The 20,143-nt window shown below is 44.6% G+C and overlaps 1 protein-coding gene across 1 annotated transcript in view; it reads left to right on the top strand.

The window, feature by feature from the left end:
* Positions 1-5,348: 5,348 nt before the first annotated feature.
* Positions 5,349-20,143, top strand: part of RRAGD (Ras related GTP binding D) — a 105,086-nt gene continuing 90,291 nt past the window's right edge. Inside the window, exon 1 of the mRNA XM_063916977.1 lies at positions 5,349-5,630. Within this exon, the coding sequence (XP_063773047.1) occupies positions 5,483-5,630 (148 nt within the window). The 5' untranslated portion in view covers positions 5,349-5,482. The remainder of the gene's footprint in view (positions 5,631-20,143) is intronic.

Below are 20,143 nucleotides of genomic sequence, written 5' to 3'. Positions count from 1 at the left end.
ACTGCTATATATAGTATACTGGTGGACACTGTCAGCAAACTGCAAAACTGTCTAAAATGCACCACAGGTATACAATGCAGATGGATAGTATACTTAATGGATGACGAGTGACGACACAGAGGTAGGTACACAGCAGTGGCCTACCGTACTGCTATATATAGTATACTGGTGGACACTGTCAGCAAACTGCAAAACTGTCTAAAATGCACCACAGGTATACAATGCAGATGGATAGTATACTTAATGGATGACGAGTGATGACACAGAGGTAGGTACACAGCAGTGGCCTACCGTACTGCTATATATAGTATACTGGTGGACACTGTCAGCAAACTGCAAAACTGTCTAAAATGCACCACAGGTATAGAATGTAGATGGATAGTATACTTAATGGATGACGAGTGACGACACAGAGGTAGGTACACAGCAGTGGCCTACCGTACTGCTATATATAGTATACTGGTGGACACTGTCAGCAAACTGCAAAACTGTCTAAAATGCACCACAGGTATAGAATGTAGATGGATAGTATACTTAATGGATGACGAGTGATGACACAGAGGTAGGTACACAGCAGTAGCCTACCCGTACTGCTATATATAGTATACTGGTGGACACTGTCAGCAAACTGCAAAACTGTCTAAAATGCACCACAGGTATACAATGCAGATGGATAGTATACTTAATGGATGACGAGTGACGACACAGAGGTAGGTACACAGCAGTGGCCTACCGTACTGCTATATATAGTATACTGGTGGACACTGTCAGCAAACTGCAAAACTGTCTAAAATGCACCACAGGTATAGAATGTAGATGGATAGTATACTTAATGGATGACGAGTGACGACACAGAGGTAGGTACACAGCAGTGGCCTACCGTACTGCTATATATAGTATACTGGTGGACACTGTCAGCAAACTGCAAAACTGTCTAAAATGCACCACAGGTATACAATGCAGATGGATAGTATACTTAATGGATGACGAGTGACGACACAGAGGTAGGTACACAGCAGTGGCCTACCGTACTGCTATATATAGTATACTGGTGGACACTGTCAGCAAACTGCAAAACTGTCTAAAATGCACCACAGGTATAGAATGTAGATGGATAGTATACTTAATGGATGATGAGTGACGACACAGAGGTAGGTACACAGCAGTGGCCTACCGTACTGCTATATATAGTATACTGGTGGACACTGTCAGCAAACTGCAAAACTGTCTAAAATGCACCACAGGTAGTGGACTCATCCTCCGGACTGATTTTGCTCACCTTGGGACTGGGAACCATATCACTGGCTGCTGAGACCCTTACTGTGCTCTGTTCTGTATACTGATTCTCGTTAGCTACTGCGTAATTTCATATTGTTTGTATGTCCTTTCATAGTTCCAGTTGTGTTATACTGCTATTTTTGCGCTCAGTCTAGATATTTGCATACAACTAATTATTTTCCAGGAGAATTCTGCTCTAATGTTTAAGGCCATTTATTTAGTGTTATTGTCACTTATATAATTATTTGTCTGTTTTCTGGCTCAGTGCATCTAAACCTACTGTATGTGCATTTTCACTATTTTGCAGGAGCAACTTCCCATATATAGGTTGTGGTCATTTATTTTAATGCCGCAGCCACTTCTCTTTATATTATGTCTGTTCTTTAGACTCAGTTATCTTGGTATTTGCATTATACTTTACTATTCTATGGGTATAACCTGCTCTATTTAGTTTATGGTCTTTTATTTAATTGCCCCTTTCATTTACAGTATATTGTGTGCTTATCCTGTAGCTACAGTTTTGTTGTTCTGCTATCCTCGTGCTCATTATAGCTAAATATTTGCGTGTAACACTTACTTTCCGAGAGAATCCTGTTCTAACTGGTGTATGGCCCTTAATATAGTGTTACATCAGTATTATGTCTGTTTTCCAGCTCCTTGTATCTAAGAACGTGTGCACTTTTTACCATTTTGTCAGAGAAGCTTGACATACTTAGTCTGTGGTCGCTTGTTTTAGTTCCACAGCCATTTATATTTATATTCTGTCTTTAAGCTCAGCTAACTCAGTATTTGCATACTACTTTACTATTCTGCGGGTGTAACCTGCTCCACTTAGTTTATGACCATTTATTTTAGCTGCCCCTGTCAATTATACGGTATACTTATCCTGTGTTATGGGGTTGGGGGGTGGGGGGATGTTAGGCATTTAGGTGTAGTGTAGTTAGGGATGGGGTTCTTATGGGGATCCAGGTATGCCTAGGTTGGGGTAAGGTTATATAGGGTGGGGAGTTCTTGGGAGGTTTGCTTTGGGTGTCTTTATTTTATTTTGTGTATTTGTTTTGTTTGTAGGTTAGGGTATATGGGGTGTGGGGGAATGTGAGGCTTTTTGTTTTGATATTCTGATGGATGTGAGTTATTTATATTTTCATTTATGGTATGTCACCTATGCCCCATTATAAATCTGGTTCTCTCATGTGTACACCCGAATGGCGCCTTTGGGTGGCGATTAATTTATCCGTGTTTGATTTGGGGTATTCTGTATGTCATTGTTTTTACTATATCCTGCTATTGTTCCATTCTCATGTCCGATGGCTTGGTGGCTAATCTTTATTTTGTCATTTATACACTGTTTATGCCCTCCTGTATTATTCCTCATGTTTGCCTTACAATTCATATGCCTCTTTAATGTCTGGGTGTAACTTTTGAAATTTCCAATAAAAATTACACAATAAAAAAAAAATGCACCACAGGTATAGAATGTAGATGGATAGTATACTTAATGGATGACGAGTGACGACACAGAGGTAGGTACACAGCAGTGGCCTACCGTACTGCTATATATAGTATACTGGTGGACACTGTCAGCAAACTGCAAAACTGTCTAAAATGCACCACAGGTATAGAATGTAGATGGATAGTATACTTAATGGATGACGAGTGACGACACAGAGGTAGGTACACAGCAGTGGCCTACCGTACTGCTATATATAGTATACTGGTGGACACTGTCAGCAAACTGCAAAACTGTCTAAAATGCACCACAGGTATACAATGCAGATGGATAGTATACTTAATGGATGACGAGTGACGACACAGAGGTAGGTACACAGCAGTGGCCTACCGTACTGCTATATATAGTATACTGGTGGACACTGTCAGCAAACTGCAAAACTGTCTAAAATGCACCACAGGTATACAATGCAGATGGATAGTATACTTAATGGATGACGAGTGACGACACAGAGGTAGGTACACAGCAGTGGCCTACCGTACTGCTATATATAGTATACTGGTGGACACTGTCAGCAAACTGCAAAACTGTCTAAAATGCACCACAGGTATAGAATGTAGATGGATAGTATACTTAATATATGACGAGTGACGACACAGAGGTAGGTAGACAGCAGTGGCCTACCGTACTGCTATATATAGTATACTGGTGGACACTGTCAGCAAACTGCAAAACTGTCTAAAATGCACCACAGGTATAGAATGTAGATGGATAGTATACTTAATGGATGACGAGTGACGACACAGAGGTAGGTACACAGCAGTGGCCTACCGTACTGCTATATATAGTATACTGGTGGACACTGTCAGCAAACTGCAAAACTGTCTAAAATGCACCACAGGTATACAATGCAGATGGATAGTATACTTAATGGATGACGAGTGACGACACAGAGGTAGGTACAGCAGTGCACTCTGCACTGTACTACTCCTATATAATATTAATTATACTGGTGGTCCCCAGTCCCCACAATAAAGCAGCACACTGTGAGCACAGATATGGAGTGTTTTTCAGGCAGACAACGTATACTGGTGGTCACTGTCAGCAAAACTCTGCACTGTACTCCTGCTATAGCTGCTCCCCAGTCCCCACAATTAAGCAGTGTGAGCACTCAGCACAGATATATCATGCAGCACACTGAGCACAGATATGGTATGGAGCGTTTTTTTCAGGCAGAGAACGGATAAAAACTGGTGGTCACTTATCAGCAAAACTCTGCACGGTACTCCTCCTAACAGCTGCTCCCCAATCCTCCCCACAAATAAGAAATAAAGTAAACCAATCAACTTCTACAATAAACGGAGAAGACGCCAGCCACGTCCTCTCCCTATCATCTCCAATGCACGAGTGAAAATGGCGGCGACGCGCGGCTGCTTATATAGAATCCGAATCTCGCGAGAATCCGACAGCGGGATGATGACGTTCGGGCGCGCTCGGGTTAGCCGAGCAAGGCGGGCAGGTTTGAACCTGCCTCGGACTCGTGTGGAAAAGGTGAAGTTCGGGGGGGTTCGGTTTCGGAGAAACCGAACCCGCTCATCACTAATATATATATATATATATATATATATATATATGTGTGTGTGTCTGTATATATATATATATATATATATAATCTCCATGTAATGAAGCACTTACCTTGCTGTATTCGTGTGGTCCTGAGGACAGGGCGTAGACCCCGAAAGTACTCGACCTTAACAATGGATATGTAGTGAATCGGATATGGCACCGGAGCAGGCTGTATTATATTAGTGAATGCTGGCAGTATATGGATCTCTCTCTCTCTCTCTCTCTATAAAATCTGAGAGGGCCCCAGAGATATCATTATACGGGGCCCCAAAATTCCTGTCTCTGTCCCTGATTGCAGTAGTCAGTCCCTCTCTCCCAGCACCCAAATTCCACATACTATCTATAACGGGAGAGGGTTGGGAGCAGGACCCGGGACCCTATTGGACCCCTCCAACAGGCCTGGGTAAAGAGTCCCCCCCCCCCCCCCCCCCCACCCCCGCTGTATATCAGGCGGCTGGTGAGGGAAATGGAAAGCTGCAAGTCGCAGTGCATGATAATCAGTTTTTCTATATTTTGAGAAACAGTGATATTTATAACAAATCTATATTGATGTTTTTCTGATTCCATGTGTCCTTTTGATTATTGTGATTCCATATTTTTCAAGCACAGCCTGTAAAATCACAATTAGAAGTTGACTGACTGGTACTTTTTTTTTTTTTTTTATATATTTAAGATTTTAAATAGATATTCTTCACCTAATTTAAAAAAACCCCAAATACAATTTCTGGGCATTTTTTGGAAAAAAGATTAGCCAGTTAAGTGTTAAGCCAGAGAAGTGTATAAGCACTGCACAACAGAGGAGGCATTCATAGTTCTCCAAGCAATATTTCTAGCTTCTGCCTGTAAACCTGATGAATCCGCAGCAGTATTTTGTGTCTGGGCTCTGGGCATATACAGTACTACGGCACATACAATACTGCTATAGGGCCATGTACTGGGTTACAGTAGTAGCAGCAGCAGCAGCCCTATGCTGGTGTCAGGTGACTGGGTCACGCTGCAGTCTCTCTGCTGTCAGAGCCCTGTGTAGAGAGAGAGCAGCTGAGCAGCTCTGTAACCATAAGAAGAAGAAGAGAGCTCCGGTGGGACTAGTCCTGATAACAAGAACGAGACGTAGAGAGGCCCAGGAGCATGAGCCAGGGTCTGCACATGAAAAGCCAGCAGCAGCAACAACAACAAGATGAGGATGATGAAGAGGAAGATGGCATGACGGGAGACTCAGATTATGGGGATGGAAATTCCTTCATGGCAGAGGACTTTGGCAGTGAAGAAGAAGAGGGTATGAATAGTTATATAATAAGTGGCATAGTTATTTGTCCTTATGTTAAGGGGTGTAGTGCCTATAATAAGATTATATGCAACAGTGGAGTCGGATCAGTACAGATACCTGGGGGGAGGCATTTAGTCGGTAAATACATTATTACCAACTAGTGACTGAACACCTGATCCTTAGTATGCAGCAGGGTGCAGATCATTCTGGAGCACAAGTATCACATTATTTATGTAAGGCGTTCTCATGTAGACTGGTACTGAGTGTGGAGCTGTCAAGAACAGTTGTGATTCTCCATAATCCAAAGCTTAAAAATGTAGGGCCTTACGTGGCAGGAGAATGGTTAATAGCTCAAGTTTTCTTGTTGTGTGTATCTCAATACGAGGATGGCAGGATTGCTTGAAACACCAGCGTTTACAGGAGCAAGTGTTTAAAGTTCTCTTCATGCCAAGTATGGGTTGGCCTAGATCCAAAGGGAGCTTTAAAATGAATTTTCTGCTTTGACAATGTGAACTTTTCCTTTAGCCCTGCAGTAGAACTGAACGCTTACTTTTCACTTTTCACAATATTGAAGATTCCCCTCCAAATTCATTATTTCCAGCTAGCAAACATCTTTTTCCATCTGCTGGTTCTCACTGCAAAGCCCCATACACTAGAACGATAATGCCCGATTACATGCGATTTCTACCTTTCGGTCCGATATATCGGATGAAAAGTGTCAAATCGTATGTGTTTTCCATCCGATCTGATCCGATGCGCGGTCCCGTGAGTGTCGGGTCGGATCCCCTAGGTCACAAGTGCTGCACTCATGATATATCGTAATCGCATGGAATCGTATGGAAAAAGGTGTGTGTTTTTGTGCCTGCGATATATCGCATGCAATATATCGTAGGAAGTTTGACTGGCATTCTCAGGACACTCCCATCAGCGGCAGCAGCAGCATCCGCAGCAGATACGACGCAGCAGGAGAAGGAGAGCGCATCGGTTTGATTGGATTTCATTGCCCCAAGTATGTATTTTATCCACACTGACCACAAAAATCACTGTCCACCTAGCACAATATCCACCAATGTAATCACACTGTCCACCTATGTTATCACACTGTCCACCAATGTATATCACACAGTCCACCAATGTATATCACACTGTCCAACAATGTAATCACACTGTCCACCAATGTATATCACACTGTCCAACAATGTAATCACACTGTCCACCAATGTAATCACACTGTCCACCAATGTATATCCCACTGTCCACCAATGTATATCCCACTGTCCAACAATGTAATCACACGGCCCACCAATGTAATCACATTGTCCACCAATGTATATCACACTGTCCACCAATGTATATCACACTGTCCACCACTGTATTCTAAATTATTGTTCACATTTTATTCATTTCTGTGGGCCCAAAGTCGTTTTAACCCCCTAACGGCCATGTGTTTTCACCGCCACTGTACCCCAATGCTGCACCTTGTATTTCTATGTCCCCAAAGTCATTTTAAACCCCTTATGGCCATGTGTTTTCACCACCACTGTACCCCAATGCTGCACCATTGATGTTTGGGTAATGAGGAAACTATTTAAAAAAACAACTTTATTTTAAAACCATATATTATCCAGATTTAACCATATAACCATAACCATATAACCATTTAACCATATAATTATTTAACCATATAATTATTTAACCATATACTTTAAGTAAAACCATTTTGAAACAGAAAATATAGAACAGTTTTTGCACAACTTTTTCCTTATAGATATGTCTCTGGATCAAGACATAGACTTCATGACCGGCCTACTAGACATGTACCGTAGCCATGAATGTCTATGGAAGGTCAAAGCAAAGGGGTATTCATGTAAAGTACAGTGGAATGCGGTCTTGGAGGAGCTAGTGTATTACAGCAGGCCCTTTGTCCGGTGCTGACAAGGACTGGGTTACGAAAAAGACCCAGGGGTATATTTACAAAGATTCGTGTTTTTGCCGTTTTGAAGGGTGTTTGATCTCGAATGGTATCGGGTGCATTTTACTGCAACTTTTTGAATCCTGATACGGTCATTCACTAAGCTGCCGACTTTTCACAATTCGTATTTTCCGATGTCGATGTGATTCGTAATGTCAGGCAGTGTTTTACGGGAGTGATGAGTAAAACACTGCCTGACAAAACACAAGGAATCCCGGCCGGATCTGTGAGATCCGTGCAGGGCTTCATTGTGTACCTTAAAAAGGTGTTTAAAGTCTTTAAAATTCTGAAAAAATATGCTTGGGGTCCCCCCTCCTAAGCACAACCAGCCTCGGGCTCTTTGAGCCGGTCCTGGTTGACAAAATATGGGGAAAAAAATGACAGGGGTTCCCCCATATTTCATCAACCAGCACCGGCTCTGCGCCTGGTCCTGGTTCCAAAAATACGGGGGACAAAAAGCGTAGGGGTCCCCCGTAGTTTTAAAACCAGCACCGGGCTCCACTAGCCAGGTACATAATGCCACAGCCGGGAGACACTTTTATAGTGGTCCCTGCGGCCCTGGCATTACATACCCAACTAGTCACCCCTGGCCGGGGTACCCTGGAGGAGTGGGAACCCCTTAAATTAAGGGGTCCCCCCCTCCAGCCACCCAAGGGCCAGGGGTGAAGCCCGAGGCTGTCCCCCCCCATCCAAGGGCGGCGGATGGGGGGCTGATAGCCAAGTGTAAAAAATGTGAATATTGTTTTTAGTAGCAGTACTACAAGTCCCAGCAAGCCTCCCCCGCAAGCTGGTACTTGGAGAACCACAAGTACCAGCATGCGGTGGAAAACCTGGGCCGCTGGTACCTCTAGTACTACTACTAAAAAAATACCCCCCAAAAAACAGGACACACACACCGTGAAAGTATAAGTTTATTACATACATGCACACCTCCATACATACATACTTACCTATGTTCCCACGAGGCTCAGTCCTCTTCTCCATGTAGAATCCTTGGGGGACCTGTGAAAAAAATTATATTCACATAATCCAGTGTAGATTCTGTCCTTTGTATAATCCACGTACTTGGCAAAACAAAAAAACGGAAACCCGACCACGCACTGAAAGGGGTCCCATGTTTACACATGGGACCACTTTCCTCGATTGCCAGGACCCCCCTGACTCCTGTCAAAGAGGGTCCATTCAGCCAATCAGTGAGCGCCACGTCGTGGCACTCTCCTGATTGGCTGTGTGCTCCTGTAGTGTCTGTGAGGCAGCACACGGCAGAGATACAATGTAGCGCCTATGCGCTCCATTGTATCCAATGGTGGGAACTTTGCGGTCAGCGGTGAGGTTACTTTCGGTCAACCGCTGACCGCAAAGTTCCCACCATTGGATACAATGGAGCGCATAGGCCGTTTTTTTGTTTTGCCAAGTACGTGGATTATACAAAGGACAGAATCTACACTGGATTATGTGAGTATAATTTTTTTCACAGATCCCCCAAGGATTCTAAATGGAGAAGAGGACTGAGCCTCGTGGGAAAATAGGTAAGTATGTATGTATGGAGGTGTGCATGTATGTAATAAACTTATACTTTCACGGTGTGTGTGTCCTGTTTTTTTGGGGGTAATTTTTTAGTAGTAGTACTACAGGTACCAGCGGCCGAGGTTTCCCACCGCATGCTGGTACTTGTGGTTCTCCAAGTACCAGCTTGCAGGGGAGGCTTGCTGGGACTTGTAGTACTGCTACTAAAAACAATATTCACATTTTTTACACTTGGCTATCAGCCCCCCATCTGCCGCCCTTGGATGGGGGGGACAGCCTCGGGCTTCACCCCTGGCCCTTGGGTGGCTGGAGGGGGGGGGGACCCCTTGATTTAAGGGGTTCCCACTCCTCCAGGGTACCCTGGCCAGGGGTGACTAGTTGGGTATGTAATGCCAGGACCGCAGGGACCACTATAAAAGTGTCCCCCGGCTGTGGCATTATGTACCTGGCTAGTGGAGCCCGGTGCTGGTTTTAAAAATACGGGGGACCCCTACGCTTTTTGTCCCCCGTATTTTTGGAACCAGGACCAGGCGCAGAGCCCGGTGCTGGTTGATGAAATATGGGGGAACCCCTGTAATTTCCCCCCCATATTTTGTCAACCAGGACCGGCTCAAAGAGCCCGAGGCTGGTTGTGCTTAGGAGGGTGGACCCCACGCAATTTTTTTTTCACTTTTGACACTAAACACACCCTTTCCCATAGATAACCATGCACAGATCTCACTGATCCGTGCATGGTTATCCAAACTCGACTGGAAAAAGCAGGTCTATTTTTTTGCTGCTTTTTTTAACGAATTTAAAAAAAAATAGACCCGCACTTGAGCACTCAGAGACTAACACCCAAATACGAATGAATAGTGAATACCCGTATTGTATGAAATAACAGCCGCGTTTGACCGATGGTCTATTCATTCGTATTTCAGAACTTTGCCATTCAAACCATTACAAATAGACCAGACACTGCCGAGTTTTCTGCTTAGTGAATTCCCGGATTGGGACTTAGAAAAAACAAAACACAAATCGGCAAAACTCGGATTTTTAGTAAATACTGGCCCAGAACCTGCGTACTGTGTTCCTCAAAGAACACAAAAAAATGGAACAGTCAAAAAGGTCTGGAGCTAGTTCCTCCCAGGTTTACAAGACCTCGCTCTGGTACTACCTCTTACTGTAGTTTGTCCTGGACCAGGAGCCTACCTGGAAAGTTTCACCTCCCACCCTCGGACTGCCACACCAGAGCCTGAAGAGGGTGAACTATCTCTGTCGGCATCTGTAAGTATATGTTTAGGAAAAGGTTTTTAAAAGGTTCACTAAAGTTTTTACAAGTTCCATCAGTCCAGCACAGTCCACTTAAATGTGGTCCTCCTGCCAATCGACTGCACCCATCCCGTTAAAATAGGCCAGGTACTCGTCCCTGACCTGTTTTGCCCATACACTTGCCCTAGAATGGAGTGGAGGTGGTTCCACAGAGGGAAACGGTGAAGTCTCCTCTGGGTGTTCTGGGTCTGGGTCTCCTGGCGCTGCTCTAGGCAGTGTCCGATGCTGGGTGTTTTTTCTGCGCAAACAGTTATGCAGGACACAGCACGCAGTCACCACCCAATCTATCTTCTCCACCTGCAAGTTGATAGCCGGTAGGAATATCTGGAAGCGGCTAAACAGGATGCCAAAAGTGTTCTCTACAATTCGGCGTGCCCTGGATAGCCTATAATTATAGATCCGCTTCTCCCTTGTCAGGTGCCTTTGGGGGTATGGCTTCATAATGTTCTCGTGGAGTACGAATGCCTCATCAGCCACGAAAACAAAATTGAGGCCATGCTTGGTTTGCTCCTAGATGGCAAGTTCAGGGTCTTTGTGGTGAGCTGCTCGTAGAAGGTGGTATTCTTCAGCGATGCACATCCGTTTTGCCAACGTCAATAAAGATGAATTCATAGTTGGCATTCACCACTGCTATCAGCACGATGCTGAAATACCCTTTATAATTAAAATAAAGGGATCCGCTGTTTGCAGGAGGGTTGATGCGGACGTGTTTGCCATCTATCGCTCCCCCACAGTTAGGGAATTGCCAGGTGGTGGCAAACTCCTCTTCCACGGCTTGCCTTTCTGATGTACTTGCAGGGAGCTATAAAAACATAGAAATAAAAAATTAAAACATGTATTTAAACAGTGTATTTAAAAAAAAAATCTACTACAGAGTGGAAGTGTGGAGATTCCCACCACCCCAGACCTCAGTCTCATCCAGGATAATGAGGAATTCCAGACCCTTGATCCTACCCCTGAAGCACCAGCTACCCTTGTGGCACCAGATACCCCTGCAGCACCAGCTCCTCCGCCGCGTCAACCCCAAGCTTCCCGGAAGCGAACACAGAAAAAAACAACACAGAGCAGGAGGGCGAAGACCTCATCTTTGAGGAGATCAAGGCAAGACTTACCCAGCCCTCCCGACCACTACACCAAATTTGGGAAATTCATGGCCTCTGCGATGTGCAACCTGCCACTTGGTCAAGCGGAGCAGAATGAGCATCTCAATTTCAAGATGCTTAACAAGGCATGAAAAGCGCAACTACATGACAATGACGTACTGTTTGACTGCCTTCCTGTCACTGCTTCTCCCACCCAACCCCATCCTATTCCGCCCACCCAACCCCATCTTATTCCGCCCACCCAACCACAGCCTATTCCGCCCACCCAACCACAGCCTATTCCGCCCACCCAACCCCAGCCTACTCCCCCACCTACCTGCTCCTCAGATATATACTCTGCTATGCTGGAGGCAGAGGAGGACATGCCTCAGTTTGAATTTTTGTAGGCATCTTATAATTCCCAATAAATATGGTGCAGTATAGGCTATATGGTGTTTTTGGGGCAGATTTTTGGCGGAGGATACACGCATGATGTAGGTGCATAATAACGAGGCCGGGCCCATTCATTTTGCACTTTACAGCATGTGTGTATTCTCCCAATCAAATCTGTGACCAAAACACCATATAGCACTCCATCTTAGGAGTGAAAGTACCGCACCATATTTATTGGGAATTAGAACATTGTTAAGGGTCTTGTTTTCAAGTTATTGATTCCCAATAAATATGGTGCGGTATAGGCTATGTGGTGTTTTGGGGGCAGATTTTTGGCGGAGGAAACGCGCGCGCTGTAATTGCATAATAATGGGGCCGGGCCCATTTATTCTGCACTTTACAGCATGTGTGTATTCTGCCAATCATGGCCCTCATTCCGAGTTGTTCGCTCGCTAGACGCTTTTCGCAGCAGTGCACACGCTAAGCCGCCGCCCTCTGGGAGTGAATCTTAGCTTAGCAGAATTGCGAACGAAGTATTCGCAATATTGCGAAAAGATTTTTCTTTGCAGTTTCTGAGTAGCTCCAGACTTACTCTTCCAGTGCGATCAGTTCAGTGCTTGTCGTTCCTGGTTTGACGTCACAAACACACCCAGCGTTCGCCCAGACACTCCCCCGTTTCTCCAGCCACTCCCGCGTTTTCCCCAGAAACGGCAGCGTTTTTTCACACACTCCCACAAAACGGCCAGTTTCTGCCCAGAAACACCCACTTCCTGTCAATCACACTACGATCACCAGAACGAAGAAAAAACCTCGTAATACCGTGAGTAAAATCCCAAACTTCTTAGCAAATTTACTTGGCGCAGCCGCAGTGCGAACATTGCGCATGCGCAGTTAGCGGAAAATCGCACCGATGCGAAGGAAAAGAACGAGCGAACAACTCGGAATGAGGGCCCATATCTGCGACCAAAACACTATATAGCCCTCCATTTCAGGAGTGAAAATACTGCACCATATTTATTGGGAATTAAAAGTAAAATAAACTGTTCTTTAATCATTTTATCTATTTTATAACATATATATACAAATTCTGATGTCATGTTTTATATTTATATGTGCCATGTTGGCAAATCATTGTATAGTTTTTGCACAGTTGTTTAAAACAAAACAAAAAAAACTTTTTTTTCTATAAACAGTTTAAGTAACTAAACAGGTAACATAGTAACATAGTATCTAAGGTTGAAAAAAGACAATTGTCCATCGGGTTCAACCTATTTGTGGTCTCCTATGCACGATTATTTTGTATAAAATTTTGACTGAAGTTGCTGACTTCCGTTCCGATTAACCCCTCTTTTTTATAATAACCATAGTGCGTGACTATGCCCCGTAACCCTGGATATCCTTATCCATTAGGAATTTATCTAACCCATTCTTAAAGGTGTTGACTGAGTCCGCCATTACAACTCCCTCAGGCAGGGAATTCCAAACACGTATCGTCCTTACCGTAAAAAAGTCTATACGCCGTATTGTGTGGAATCTCCTCTCCTCTAACCTGAGCGAGTGTCCACGAGTCCTCTGTGTTGATCTAACCAAAAACAGGTCCTGCGCAAGATCTGTATATTGTGCCCTTATATATTTGTAAATGTTGATCATGTCTCCTCTTAATCTCCTCTTTTCCAGTGTAAACATGCCTAGTCTTGCAAGCCTTTCCTCGTATTCCAGCGTCTCCATACCCTTAATTAGTTTGGTCACCCGCCTTTGAACCTTTTCTAGCTCCAGGATATCCTTTTTGTAGTAAGGTGCCCAGAATTGTACACAGTATTCAAGGTGTGGCCTCACAAGTGATTTATATAAAGGGAGTATAATACTCTCGTCCCTAGCATCAATTCCCCGTTTTATGCATGCTAATATCTTATTAGCCTTCTTTGCTGCAGTCCTACTTTGGGTACTACTGCTTAGTTTGCTATCTATGAGGACACCTAAGTCCTTTTCCAGTACAGAATCCCCTAATTTTACCCCATTTAGTAGGTAGGTGTTATTTTTGTTCTTGTTACCACAGTGCATTACCTTACACTTGTCTGTATTGAAGCACATTCTCAATTTCGCTGCCCAAGCTTCTAATTTAACTAAGTCATTCTGAAGCGACTCAGCCGTCCCCTCCGCATTTATAACTTTACACAATTTGGTATCATCTGCAAAAATTGACACCATGCTCTCTAGACCTTCTGTTAGGTCGTTAATGAAAATATTGAACAATAGCGGTCCTAATACTGAGCCTTGCGGCATACCACTTAGCACTTCAGTCCAAGCTGAAAAAGATCCATTAACCACAATGCGCTGCTCCCTATTATCTAACCAGTTTTTGACCCAAGTGCATATTGTGCTTCCTAGCCCTGATTCTTGTAGCCTGTAGATAAGTCTCATGTGTGGTACAGTATCGAACGCTTTGGCAAAATCTAAAAAGATTACATCCACCTCTTTACCCTGATCTAGGTTTGCGCTTACTGTTTCATAAAAGCCAAGTAAGTTGGTTTGACAGGATCTGTCCTTCATAAACCCATGTTGATTCCTTTTAATGACCTTATTGACTTCAAGGAACTTCTGAATACTATCTCTTAGAATACCTTACAATACTTTCCCCACTATAGATGTAAGACTAACTGGTCTATAATTACCTGGTTCAGCTTTACTTCCCTTTTTGAATATAGGCACTACTTCCGCTATACGCCAGTCTTTGGGAACCATACCTGATATTACTGAATCCTTAAAGATCAAAAATAGCGGTTTTGCAAGTTCAGAATGAAGCTCCATTAGAACCCTTGGGTGAATACCATCGGGACCTGGTGACTTATTAATCTTTAAATGTTTTAATCGGTCACAGACTACTTCCTCGCTTAAATAAGTACCTATCAGTGGGATATTCTCATTATTGAGATTATATGTTAGTCCCTGAATTGGGTCCTCTCTAGTAAATACTGTTGAAAAAAACTCATTTAGTGTGTCCGCTATGTCATTATCATTTTTGCTTAAGACTCCCAACTTGTCTTTTAAAGGGCCTATACTCCCCTTCTTTAATCTCTTGCTATTAATGTATTTAAATAATTTTTTGGGATTCACTTTGCTTTCCTTTGCTACTAGTTTTTCAGTTTCTACTTTAGCCGCTCTTATTTCCTTTTTGCGTATTTTGTTACATTCCTTATAGTGCTGAAATGACTCTGCTTCCCCGTCAGATTTGTATTTTTTAAATGCTCGCCTTTTCTTGCCCATAAGTTCCTTAATCTTTTTGTTAAGCCACATCGGTTTATGATTTTTATTCCTTTTTTTGCTGCTCGTAGGAATAAATTTGAGTGTATTTTTAGCTAGCAGGAATTTTAGTACCTCCCATTTCTCCGTAGTATTTTTTCCTAAAAAGAAACCTTCCCATTCAATATCCCTGAAAAATACCCTCATCTTTTCAAAATTTGCTTTGCTAAAGTTTAGAGTACTAGTTGAGCCAGTATAGGGCTGTTTAAGTTGAGCCAGTATAGGGCTGTTTAAGTTTAGCCAGTATAGGTGTGGTGTGTATTTTATTTACCTTTAAATACTGGTCCTGGAGCACCTTGACAATGGCCTTGCAGGTGTCAGGGATGATCCGACCCAAAGTCTGGGGGGAGATGAGGGTCCCAAACTTCAGGTCCTCTAGCGACCACCCTGTAGCCAGGTACCTCAGCGTAGCAGTCAGCCTCTCCTCAGCAGTGATTGCCCTCCGCATCTTGGTGTCCTGCCTCTCGATGTAGGGAGTCACAAGGCCCAGCAACTCCTGGAAGATATCGTCATCCATTCGCAGGTAGTTGCGATAATCTTCAGGGTTATTATCCTTAATCTCGGCCAGGAGCGACATATGAGAGAGAGTCCCCTTCTTCAGCAGCCACTCCTTGCTCCAAACAGACCTCACCCTCTTCCGTTTCAGATCCCTGTCACGTTTCAGCTTCATACAGAAGTTGATACCTGTAGGAATCCATCACAGAATAGGGTATAGCACTTTGTTGAAACAAGCCAAACAAAGCAGGTAGCACAGTAGCAATGTGGAACGCTCGGAAGGTATAAACCAGCCTCACTAATCACGGAGCAGCAGTGTGCACGTGGCTAAAATGGCTGCTGCTATTTATATGCCTATTTGGCCCAGCCCCCCTAGCACCCTAATCCAGCCCATCAGATATATCTTATGGTACATGTGAATGCAATGCGATAAATCACATGCGATATGTCGCCACATGACATATCGCATGCAAAAATAGCCAGACATGTACCAAATGGTATGGAACCACTCCCGGGAAGCTCCCGGGAGAGCTCAAGGGAAATTGCATCCGACTTCAGCCTCAGACATATCGTTGTAGTGTATAGGGCCCTTAAGTCATATATTTACCGAGCGTTGATTCTGCATTTTTTCGCATGTATTCCGGAAGTGTTGCCTAATCAGACAGGAAACCGCCAAGTAGCCAGAGTTTAGAGTACAAATGAACACCGAAACCAGCCCAAATAAATGACCTGCCTTATGCAGGTAAGTTTGAAGAAAGCACTGCACAGATAATAGGTTCTGTGCAGGCTTTTATGCAACAAAAATTGAAAAATTGCTAACCCTCCCCCAAAAAAACTGTGTACCCCATCCCCCTTCCACAAATTGATACCCAGTGACAGACCTGGAAGCCTAGGCCAGTGGTGAAAAATCAGTGGAAAACATGGTGTGGTGTATGCCCTATATTTCATTAACCAGCACTAGGCTGAATTAGTCAGAGCTGGCGACAGTATAGCAGGAAGACACGTGGCGTGTGGTCCACCTGCCTTAATATCAACCAGTGCAATGGGTAGGCTACCCCTTTAAAAAAAATGGGTTCTGCTGTGCAGTACTTGAAAATTGTGTCAGGTTTACAGCAGGTTCTAATCGGTTTATCCGCGGATTGTTATCGGTGTATCAGCCTTTGCCGCTGGATAGGGCCTTAAAAATATATAGGGCAAGATGTAATGGAGCCTGAGATTGCACGATGTGCAGGATGTCGGCCGAACTCTGACATTTTTTTAAAGGGGCAATCATTTACATGGCATGGTTTTGCCTTGTAAATGACTGCCTCTTTTTAAAAAGTTAGAAGTACATTGGGGATTAAACTCTGGTTTCAACGTTTCAATATTTAGTATATTGTCATCAGCATACAACAGAACCCAGAGCCGTGACTAGGTGTGTGCCGATGGTGCCTTGCCCACAGCGCAAATGCACTGAGGGCGCACCATCGGGCATCACACCTGCTAGCACCAAGCCCAGACTGCTGAAGCCACCGCCACCCGCCCACCTGTGTTCCGCAACTTCCTCTGAACTTGAAGTCGCCGCCGCCCACCCGCCCGTGTCCAGCTGAAGCCGCCGGCTTCAGCTGGACGCGGGCGGGCGGCTTCAAGATTTCAAGCCGCTGCGGCGACTGTGTGACAGGCAGCCTTCTCAATGGCCCAGCGGCAGCCCAGCCCCCCTCCCCTGCAATTTGGAAGCCGCTACCGCCCACAAGGCTCCTGCTGCTGAAGCCGCCACCCGCCCGCCCGTGTCCCGGTGAAGCCGCCGCCGCCCGCCCGCCTGCAACAGCACGTAAGTGACTACACTACACTACACTATACTACACTATACTACACTATATTACACTACACTTCACTACAGTACACTACACTACACTACACCACAGTACACTTCACTACACTACACTACACCCTAAGGCAGTGGTTTCCAAAAAAATTTGAATCACAGCGCCCTAGAGTATCAGAATTTTTTTCACGGCACCCCTAGGCCAAAAATTTCTTATTGACAAATTTAGAAAGAAATATTAACTTAAGTAGACTGTGTTTATATGTCATCCTTAGGCTCAATTGTGTGGTGAGGGACAAGATTTGCTTCTGTTTGTCCCCATATTTTATGACTGACAGCTACTAGCACTAGTTTTTCCTACTATATTGACCATAAATAATTAGAATTGGTCCTGAACCACCAATCCAAGGCACCCCTGCAAGTGTCCCGAGGCACCCCTGGGAGCCACGGCACACAGTTTGGGAACCACTGCCCTAAGGGTAGGAGGGGAGGGGGGGGGGGTGTAAGGGGGAATCTGCCTGCCGTACTGTGTTAAAGGGGGACTCTGCCTGCCATAATGTGGAGAGGCGGACTGCCCATAGGCTTTACAGGGGGACCCCTACGCTTTTTGTCCCCCGTATTTTTTGCACCAGCACCAGGCGCAGAGCCCGGTGCTGGTTTTAAAAATACGGGGGATCCCCTGTCAGTTTTCCCCCCGGATTTTTAGAACCAGGACCGGCTCGAAGAGCCCGAGGCTGGTTATGCTTAGGAGGGGGGACCCCACGCAATTTTTTGGGGGGTTTTTCCCGTTTTTTTTACATTTTTACAAATCTAATCAAAATCCGTTAAATCGTCTGTTTTTCGACAGCGGGACTGTCGAATCCGTTTTTTATTGAATATGTTGAATTCCGGCACCCACTTGCCGGAATTCGACGGTTGAATTGTGTCGAATTAAAAAAACGGGCGAAAAATTGCCGCGATTCGCCGGCAATTGCATATACCCCATAATGAATAAGATGCAAAATAATTTGCATATATGAAAATTACTTTGCCACTTAGCCTGTGATTGCAGATGATCTAGTGTATGCTCTGTCTGCCTGCTTGGCTGACATATAAGATTGAGTGAATAGTGATTGGGATACGGTTGATGTAATAAGCAAGAAAATATATCTTTCTAAAGAATTATATAGTTTCCGAAATTCTAAAGGTGTATCATATAATGTGCTCATAATATTTAATTTTATTTCTTTTTAACTTCCCCCTTGATGCTGGACATGCCCACTATCTGGAAAGTCTTGGGGGAGGGTGCTGCTGCCATGGCCCATGGCTAGACCTTACACCTCTGGTGCTGCCCATGTGGGGCCACTAGTACAAATTTGTCCAGGGCCGCTTTTTGTTCCCAATCCGCCCCTGATAATGTGTAAAAGGGGGACCCTGTCTGCCGTAACGTGTAAAAGGTGGATGCTGTCTGCCGTAATGTGTAAAAGGAGACGCTCTATGCCGTAATGTGTAAAAAAGGGGACGCTCTCTGCCGTAATGTGTAAAAATGAAGACGCTGTCTGCCGTAACGTTTAAAAAGGGGACGCTGGCTGCCGTAATGTGTAAAAAAGGGACACTGTCTGCCGTAATGTGTAAAAAAGGGGACGCTGTCTGCCGTAATGTGTAAAAAAAAGGGGACTCTGTCTGCCGTAATGTGTAAAAAGGGGGGACGCTGTCTGCCGTAATGTGTAAAAAGGGGACGCTGGCTGCCGTAATGTGTAAAAAGGGACACTGTCTGCCGTAATGTGTAAAAAAGGGGACGCTGTCTGCCGTAATGTGTAAAAAAGGGGGACTCTGTCTGCCGTAATGTGTAAAAAAGGGGACTCTGTCTGCCGTAATGTGTAAAAAAGAGACTCTGTCTGCCGTAATGTGTAAAAAAAGGGAACTCTGTCTGCCGTAATGTGTAAAATAGGAGACTCTGTCTGCCGTAATGTGTAAAAAAGGGGACGCTGTCTGCCGTAATGTGTAAAAAGGGTGTACGCTGTCTGCCGTAATGTGTAAAAAGGGGACTCTGTCTGCCGTAATGTGTAAAAAAAGGGGACTCTGTCTGCCGTAATGTGTAAAAAGGGGACACTGTCTGCCGTAAGGTGTAAAAGGGGCCCTACCTGGTGTAGTGGCGCTACTGTGCGGTGTAATTTGAATTATGGAGACTACTGTGCAACATTATATTAATTTATTTTGTGGCCACACCCCTTCCCCGTGAAGCCACGCCCCTATATTTTTTGCATGCGCCTACGGCGCGCACTGCCTCCGGTTTGCATTAAGGGGGGTCGCCAATGCCGTTTCTTGCACACAGCGCTAAAATGTCTAGTTACAGCACTGACAGAACCTAAAAGCAAACATACCTTTATAGGTGTACACCGCTTGTGAATGTCAGCATCTGGGCTGGGACTGCTCACCCACCCCGTCGCCACGCTGAATGCTGACGTCATCGTTGTGCGATGAACCCACTACACGTGCATACCATTACCATAGTTATACATTAAACAACTGCAAAATACAAGCAACAGGGCTGCGACGGTGGGCACAAGGCGGCATCAGACTGGGGCGGAGAGGGGGCGTCGACAGTCTCTGTTTCTGAAAACGGAGGTGTGTCGCTGCTGTTATGGGGGAGGGACGA

The sequence above is a fragment of the Pseudophryne corroboree genome, chromosome 4 (genome assembly GCF_028390025.1).
Source record: "Pseudophryne corroboree isolate aPseCor3 chromosome 4, aPseCor3.hap2, whole genome shotgun sequence".
NCBI classification, from domain to species: Eukaryota; Metazoa; Chordata; class Amphibia; order Anura; family Myobatrachidae; genus Pseudophryne; species Pseudophryne corroboree.
This window is presented reverse-complemented; position numbering and strand designations above follow the sequence as displayed.